The sequence below is a fragment of the Oncorhynchus nerka genome, linkage group LG10 (assembly GCF_034236695.1).
Source record: "Oncorhynchus nerka isolate Pitt River linkage group LG10, Oner_Uvic_2.0, whole genome shotgun sequence".
Classification (NCBI taxonomy): domain Eukaryota; kingdom Metazoa; phylum Chordata; class Actinopteri; order Salmoniformes; family Salmonidae; genus Oncorhynchus; species Oncorhynchus nerka.
This window is the reverse complement of record NC_088405.1, coordinates 69,819,734-69,828,590: the sequence shown is the minus strand read 5'-3', so window position 1 is coordinate 69,828,590 and position 8,857 is coordinate 69,819,734. Positions and strand designations below refer to the sequence as shown.

General features: G+C 40.9%; 1 protein-coding gene across 1 annotated transcript; it reads right to left on the bottom strand.

Moving 5' to 3' along the window:
* Positions 1–5,706: 5,706 nt before the first annotated feature.
* On the bottom strand, positions 5,707–8,204 carry LOC115135924 (ubiquitin B). Its single transcript, XM_029671141.2, is given in 4 exon segments — positions 5,707–6,279; positions 6,282–6,506; positions 6,509–7,417; positions 8,101–8,204. Coding segments are annotated over 3 exon segments (1,596 nt in total). The 5' UTR covers positions 7,410–7,417; positions 8,101–8,204; the 3' UTR covers positions 5,707–5,809.
* Between the last annotated feature and the right edge of the window lie 653 nt (positions 8,205–8,857).

The window sequence follows — 8,857 nt, the reverse complement described above, 5'->3', positions numbered from 1 at the left end:
TAAATTGCTGCAATTCCAATGACTTGTGCCTCGGCTAACCTACCATGAACGCGGTTTTAGTTTCTGCTTTAAATTGTTAAATTGATAATGAAACGGAGACTGTAATAAAACATAACAATAATGTGTATAAATTATAATTCTTAATTAAATCAGATATCTGGTCAGCTAATAATTAACAGCGAATTCTTGCAATGAATATATTCGTTCCCATGACTGCCAATTTTAAACATTACCATCACCCTATACCAGGGTTCGGCAAAAGGCGCACCAATTGATTTTTTTTAGGCATCAAAAAAGACTGTAAAATCACAAGGAATTCATTAAAAAAAAGGTTAATTTAGAAAATATTTTCCCAAGTACTCCCACAAATAAAAAAGAGACATGTGATCGTGTTTCAATGTAATCACGGTATGAAAGTATAGTTATTTTCAAATGCAACCTCTCTTTGGATTCAGATGCGGTCAATTAGCAGTTTAGAAATGATTATAATTATGTTCCGAGCCCGACCATTCTCTCTGACAAAAATGTGTATTGATTAGGGTACTCGAGGACTGTAGTTGGGAAACACTGGACTAAAACAACAGTTTAATGTGTATGAGCTATCAAATATGGCAAGAGCAGCCCACAGGCACCCGGCTGGGCTGGCCTGCAAAAATACAATTGTTCAGTTGAGTAGCTAACTAGAGCAAAGGTAAAAAAATATAACAAATCTTACATTGGGAAATGTGGCCAGGACTGTAATAGACTAAATCTTATGTCCATTCTAACAAGCAATATGGTGTTTAAATACCAAAACACATTGCGCTCATTAGTCGTGTGTGTGTGTGTGTGTGTGTGTGTGTGTAAGTGATATGACATTGTAGACTGCTGAACTGTGTCACCTGAACTGCAGTACCATCCCATTTAATTCAATCAAACTGTATATACAGAATATACAGTTGAAATCGGAAGTTTACATACACTTAGGTTGGAGTCATTAAAACTCGTTTTTCAACCACTCCACAAATTTCTTGTTAACAAACTATAGTTTTGGCAAGTTGGTGAGAACATCTACTTTGTGCATGACACAAGTAATTTTTCCAACAATTGTTTACAGACAGATTATTTCACTTATAATTCACTGTATCACAATTCCAGTGGGTCAGAAGTTTACATACACTAAGTTGACTGTGCCTTTAAACAGCATGGAAAATTCCAGAAAATTATGTCATGGCTTTAGAAGCTTCTCATTTGAGTCAATTTGAGGTGTACCTGTGGATGTATTTCAAGGCCTACCTTCAAACTCAGTGCCTCTTTGCTTGACATCATGGGAAAATCAAAAGAAATCAGCCAAGACCTCAGAAAAAAATGGTTCATACGTGGGAGCAATTTCCAAATGCCTGAAGGTACCACGTTCATCTGTACAAACAATAGTATGCGAGTATAAACGCCATGGGACCACGCAGCCGTCATACCGCTCAGGAAGGAGAAGCGTTATGTCTCCTTGAGATGAACATACTTTGGTGCGGAAAGTGCAAATCAATCCCAGAACAACAGCAAAGGACCTTGTGAAGATGCTGGAGGTACAAAAGTATCTATATCCACAGTAAAACGAGTCCTATATCGACATAACCTGAAAGGCCTCTCAGCAAGGAAGAAGCCACTGCTCCAAAACCGTCATAAAAAAGCCAGACTATGGTTTGCAACTGCACATGGGGACAAAGATTGTACTTTTTAAAGAAATGTCCTCTGGTCTGATGAAACAAAAATAGAACTGTTTGGCCATTATGACCATCGTTATGTTGTGAGGAAAAAGGAGGCTTGCAAGCCGAAGAACACCATCCCAACCATGAAGCACGGGGGTGGCAGCATCATGTTGTGGGGGTGCTTTGCTGCAGGAGGGACTGGTGCACTTCACAAAATAGATGCCATCATGAGGCAGGAAAATGATGTGGATATATTGAAACAACATCTCAAGACATCAGTCAGGAAGTTAAAGCTTGGCCGCAAATGGGTCTTCCAAATGGACAATGACACCAAGCATACTTCCAAAGTTGTGGCAAAATGACTTAAGGACAACAAAGTCAAGGTATTGGGTTGGCCATCACAAAGCCTTGACCTCAATCCTATAGAAAATTTGTGGGCAGAACTGAAAAAGTGTGTGCGAGCAAGGAGACCTACAAACCTGACTCAGTTACACCAGCTCTGTCAGGAGGAATGGACCAAAATTCACCCAATTTATTGTGGAAAGCTTGTGGAAGCCTAACTGAAATGTATGACCCAAGTTAAACCATTTAAAGACAATGCTACCAAATACCAATTAAGTGTTTGTAAACTTCTGACCCACTGGGAATGTGATTAAATAAATAAAAGCTGAAATAAATCATTCTCTCTAGTATTATTCAGACATTTCACATTCTTAAAATAAAGTGGTGATCCTAACTGACCCAAGACACAGAATTTTTACTAGGATTAAAAGTCAGGAATTGTGAAAAACTGAGTTTAAATGTATTTGGCTAAGGTGTTTGTAAACTTCCGACTTCAACTGTATAGGCTATAACACTTTTCACAACAATATTCTCACACAAATTACTATGGTAAATCTCCCAGACAATCCTTATGTAAATACTGTTGGAGGGGGTCAGGGTCACAGGCTGCTTTTATCACGTTCTGTGGGTGTTCAGCTCTTCACCAGTTCTGGGTTCAGGTTCAGCCCATTAGTGTACTGTAGACATTTAGGGAGTTTAATTCTATAGTATGTATGTACTATATGGGCTCCTCTTCAGGTTGCAAACACTTACAGAAGATGGATAGGTCACTGCATATGAGAAACTTTAAGTCAGGCTGCTTGAGCCAGCTCATTTTTGTGTGGTAGTAATCCTGTTTTATGAGGGGAATGTAAATACTGTTTACTTGATCCAATCCTAATTCAGATTCAGATGGAAAGATAAAACAGTCCTATGATATTTTTCAGCGATCATATTTCAAATAACACCAGTCAGGTGTAAAGTAATGGGGAAAAAATATTTGAAGTACTGTTTCAGTAGTTTTTTGGGGGATACCTGTACTTTACTTGAGTATTTATAGTTTTGACCATTTTTACTTTTTCTCCACTACATTCCTAAAGAAAAGGTGTACTTTTTACTTCCATACATGTTCCCTGAAACCCAAAAGTACTTGTTACATTTGGAATGCTCAGGCAGGACAACAATATGGTCCAATTCACGTACCTATCAATATAACAAGTTGTCATCCCTACTGCCTCTGATCTGGCACTCACTAAACACAAATGTAATTTGTGTTTCTTTACGTAATAGTTGTACTGTATGTGTGTCTATAGTTTTGTTCAATGTTGTGTTAGTGTACGTAAGTTGTTTTGTCTGAAACTTAGTTCCCATTGCTGCTGTTTGACCAGGTCTCTCTTGAAAAATAGATTCTATCTCAATGAGAAAAACCTGTATAAATAAAGGTTAAATTGAAATAAAAAAACTTTGTTTGTAAATTGTTTCTGAATGTTGTGAGTGTGCCTCTGACTGTCAGTGTAAAAAAAAAAAGACAACCGTGCCGTCTGGTTTGCTTAATATAAGGTATTTGATGTATATGTATATAATTTACTTTAACTTTTCACCTTTACTCAAATATGACAATTGAGTCCCCCCCCCCAAGAGTGTGCAAAGCTGTCATCAAGGCAAAGGGTGGCTACTTTGAAGAAGAAATTGTAGAGAAAAAAAAACGGACAACCATAGTCATGGATAGCAAACTTGTAAATGGTAAGCCGTACAGTAACAAGCCTTTATTTAAAGTAGGGTACAAAATCTAAATATTTTGTAAGGGAAGGGTGAAAGACGACGGTTGGTGAACAAAACCATTCGACAAAACTAGGTCAAGCCGAATTCTAGCAAGTAACTTTAGCAACTCTAGCACAGTAGTTAACACATGAATATCTGTAAAATACAAAAGTTCAACTGTTTGTAAATCGTTTCTGAATGTTGTGTGTGCTTCTGGCTGTCAGTGTAAAAAAGAATTCAACCGTGCCGTCTGGTTTGCTTAATATAAGGTATTTGATGTATATGTATATAATTTACTTTTTACCGTTACTCAAATATGACAATTGAGCCCCCCCCAAGGCTGTCATCAAGGCAAAGGGTGGCTCCTTTGAAGAATATCAAATATATTTTGATTTACTCAACACTTTTGGGGTTACTACATGATTCCATGTGTTATTTCATAGTTGTGATGTCTTTACTATTATTCTACAATGTAGAAAATGTAAAAAAAAAACAACCTTGAATGAGGATGTGTGTCAACTTTTGACTGGTCCTATGTATTTTGGATCAATTGTTGTGTGGTGAAAAATGTCTCCAAACAAAATGAATGCACAATACAAAGCTTTGAATATACAACTTGCTACATTACTAGTGTTACCAGTTTGGAGTTTTGTATAAAAAATTTAGAAAATTCACCACATACACCAAAGCATAGAAAATAACTTTAATGCTCCATTCCATACACTGCAGCTTTGGTTTGTTTTAATAGTCAACAGGGGGCAGTAAAGGCTCATTAACAGGAATTCAGGTACAAAACAGTACTGCCTGTGACCCTTATTTTTACGTTTGGTGTCAGGGAGTATTGAACTACATATCATTGAACTTGTAATTTTACAATGTTGCAGTAGCGTGGTCATTGAACTAAATGCAAATATTGGTGTTTTCAGTAGTGAATTACTTTCTTGCTATGCAGCGGTGTAGCTAAGTATTAGAACTACATTAGTTTTGCAAAAATAAAATGTGGGTGAAGAAAGCAATTGCGATTTTTATTGTTTCCAATGGGAGCAAATTAATCCTAGTGGGAGAGCCTATTGGCACGTTCTAGCATGTATGTGGATATTTAGGCAGGTAGCCTAGTGGTTAGAGCGTTGGACTAGTACCCAAAAGGTTGCAAGATCGAATCCCAGTTGACAAGTTAAAATCTGTTGTTCTGTTCCTGAACACAGTTCCTAGGCCATTATTGAAAGAATTTGTTCGACTTGCCTAGTTAAAGGTAAAATAAAATCTTCCATTAGAACGCCTACTCTGAAGTGCGCACCCATACACTCCTAAAAGTTGTGGAAACTTAAGCCAAGGGTCTCACTTGAAACTGGTGTCTAAACTACATTCAGGTAGCATAACCCCAAAGTGATCTCTTGCTATTTGTAGTTGGACTCTTCAGATTTATATTCTTACAAAGTACATTTAGTTGATTCCAGTGGGAATCAATTGGTAGCATGGTATACTACATTTTCAGAGTAGCTTCCAACCCATTTCTCCCCCACCATTAAACTAAATCCTAGTAGAGATGATCTGACAGGAAAATAAACTGCGCCTTGCCATCAGTGTGGCAGAGGTTGATTTGGAGCATGAGACTAGGAGTAGGGTGGCTACATTGTCAAATACATCCCACGTAGACCAGATGGGTTGAGTCTCTCTAGCTTTAAGACCAGTGACGTAATACCTCTGGCGAGCACATGAATTAATGACAAATCACTCAACCATCCTGCGATACATCGCCATAAATAGGGCCTTGGTAAGTACTAAGCGTGAAATGCTCCTGACCACTCATAGGCGGCTGTATTTTGTACATCTTATAGCATGCCTTCACTGCAAGTGTGAGTTAATGTACCATCTTCCTATACTTCATAAGTTCCATTGTTTTGCATCAGAACATTTCAGAAATCTATAAACACTGAAATTAATTGCATTAATTTAGCCTTTAATGACTTCAGTAAAAAAAACACTGAACATTTGAAGGAAAAAAATCGTAACATTTGCCAGAACAGAAGCAGGGGAAACTTTTACTGTCCTCCCCTGAGACGTAGCACAAGGTGGAGGGTGGACTCTTTCTGGATGTTGTAGTCGGAGAGGGTGCGGCCATCTTCCAGCTGCTTGCCAGCGAAGATCAGACGCTGCTGGTCTGGGGGGATGCCCTCCTTGTCCTGGATCTTGGCCTTCACATTCTCAATGGTGTCACTGGGCTCCACTTCTAGTGTGATGGTTTTACCAGTGAGGGTCTTGACGAAGATCTGCATGCCTCCCCTGAGACGCAGCACAAGGTGGAGGGTGGACTCTTTCTGGATGTTGTAGTCGGAGAGGGTGCGGCCATCTTCCAGCTGCTTGCCAGCGAAGATCAGACGCTGCTGGTCTGGGGGGATGCCCTCCTTGTCCTGGATCTTGGCCTTCACATTCTCAATGGTGTCACTGGGCTCCACTTCTAGTGTGATGGTTTTACCAGTGAGGGTCTTGACGAAGATCTGCATGCCTCCCTGAGACGCAGCACAAGGTGGAGGGTGGACTCTTTCTGGATGTTGTAGTCGGAGAGGGTGCGGCCATCTTCCAGCTGCTTGCCAGCGAAGATCAGACGCTGCTGGTCTGGGGGGATGCCCTCCTTGTCCTGGATCTTGGCCTTCACATTCTCAATGGTGTCACTGGGCTCCACTTCTAGTGTGATGGTTTTACCAGTGAGGGTCTTGACGAAGATCTGCATGCCTCCCTGAGACGCAGCACAAGGTGGAGGGTGGACTCTTTCTGGATGTTGTAGTCGGAGAGGGTGCGGCCATCTTCCAGCTGCTTGCCAGCGAAGATCAGACGCTGCTGGTCTGGGGGGATGCCCTCCTTGTCCTGGATCTTGGCCTTCACATTCTCAATGGTGTCACTGGGCTCCACTTCTAGTGTGATGGTTTTACCAGTGAGGGTCTTGACGAAGATCTGCATGCCTCCCCTGAGACGCAGCACAAGGTGGAGGGTGGACTCTTTCTGGATGTTGTAGTCGGAGAGGGTGCGGCCATCTTCCAGCTGCTTGCCAGCGAAGATCAGACGCTGCTGGTCTGGGGGGATGCCCTCCTTGTCCTGGATCTTGGCCTTCACATTCTCAATGGTGTCACTGGGCTCCACTTCTAGTGTGATGGTTTTACCAGTGAGGGTCTTGACGAAGATCTGCATGCCTCCCCTGAGACGCAGCACAAGGTGGAGGGTGGACTCTTTCTGGATGTTGTAGTCGGAGAGGGTGCGGCCATCTTCCAGCTGCTTGCCAGCGAAGATCAGACGCTGCTGGTCTGGGGGGATGCCCTCCTTGTCCTGGATCTTGGCCTTCACATTCTCAATGGTGTCACTGGGCTCCACTTCTAGTGTGATGGTTTTACCAGTGAGGGTCTTGACGAAGATCTGCATGCCTCCCCTGAGACGCAGCACAAGGTGGAGGGTGGACTCTTTCTGGATGTTGTAGTCGGAGAGGGTGCGGCCATCTTCCAGCTGCTTGCCAGCGAAGATCAGACGCTGCTGGTCTGGGGGGATGCCCTCCTTGTCCTGGATCTTGGCCTTCACATTCTCAATGGTGTCACTGGGCTCCACTTCTAGTGTGATGGTCTTGCCTGTGAGGGTCTTCACGAAGATCTGCATCTTTACACCTAAATAGACAGTGAAACTTAATTATTAAAGCGCACCACTGACATACATTTCCTCAAGATGAAAATATTATACTTTGCTAGCTACTGGGATGAAGTAATACAAACAGAAAAATATGTGTATTGCATACATTTACTTTCATGCAAGTCTGTCCAAAAGCATACGCAACAATTGTTTGAACTGCGTAGCGGTCGTTTGGCTTCCGAATTCGATCGGGCGCCATTTTGTTCAGCCAGCTAAAAATACTGTAATGAAACAGGCAGGGAGCAAGTCTCGAACCCTCGACCCCGGGGTCCGCCGCGCTATCGGCTGTGCCGCAAAAGCTTGCGCGTGCGGCAGTCGATTTCCGCGCTTATAAACCCAGGGTCGTTACAATTCGTTAACGAAAGCAGGATAAAAATTGAGAAAAAAAAACGGACAACCATAGTCAGGGATAGCAAACTTGTAAATGGTAAGCCATACGAGGCGTATTGTAACAAGCCTTTTTTTAAAGTAGGATACAAAATCAAAATATTTTGTAAGGGAAGAGTGAAAGACGACGGTTGGTGAACAAAACCATTCGACAAAACTAGGTCAAGCCGAATTCTAGCAAGTAAGGTTAGCAACTCTAGCACAGTAGTTAACACATGAATATCTGTAAAATACAAAAGTTCAACTAATATCAATATCGAATGTATCTACTTACGATTAACCTCGAAGTAACGTACACGTCTTCTTAGAAACTCTTCTTGCTTATGTGTTCAATATGATTCACGAAAGGCGCGGACACTTTATTTATACTAAGAAAACATTGCGACGTGGAAAAGCGTCATGTGACAATATCCATCCGCGATTGAAAAATATAGTCCATGCTTTAACCTTAAACTTACACTATACATTTAATTCATTCATTTTGATTCGAATAAATACACATATAACACATACACGAATTATCGATTAGGAAAATATGATTTTAAAACAATTACTCTCGGCGGAGTTACATTTATTTAATGTGTGCTGAGATGTCTCTAGAAATTGCTAGAACCACCCACATCAAGAACCCCCTCCCTGTAGTAAGTCTGTGATTGGACGCTTATATTGTTTGTCTGAACAACGATTGGTGGATACTGTGTCGGTAATGTGACTTTTTTCAAACCTGTCTGACTGTACCATGAACTGTGTCAACAACACTGATATGTTGGAAAAGCCAGCAACATAAAAAAAAAAAACGTGATTTGTGTCATTTGAGATTTGAGAAACTGTAAAAACTGTTTTAAGCTCAAATTATTATTTCATTTGTTTCCACGTCACAATCTTTTCTAGGTATAAATACAGTTTCAGTGTTGAGGGATAATTAATGAAACAATGGAAACGTTTGACACTTCTTGTGTGTTATGCATGTGTTATGTCTCATCACCTATTGATATAGGTCTACTCATATCAACACCAAGACACACCCTTCA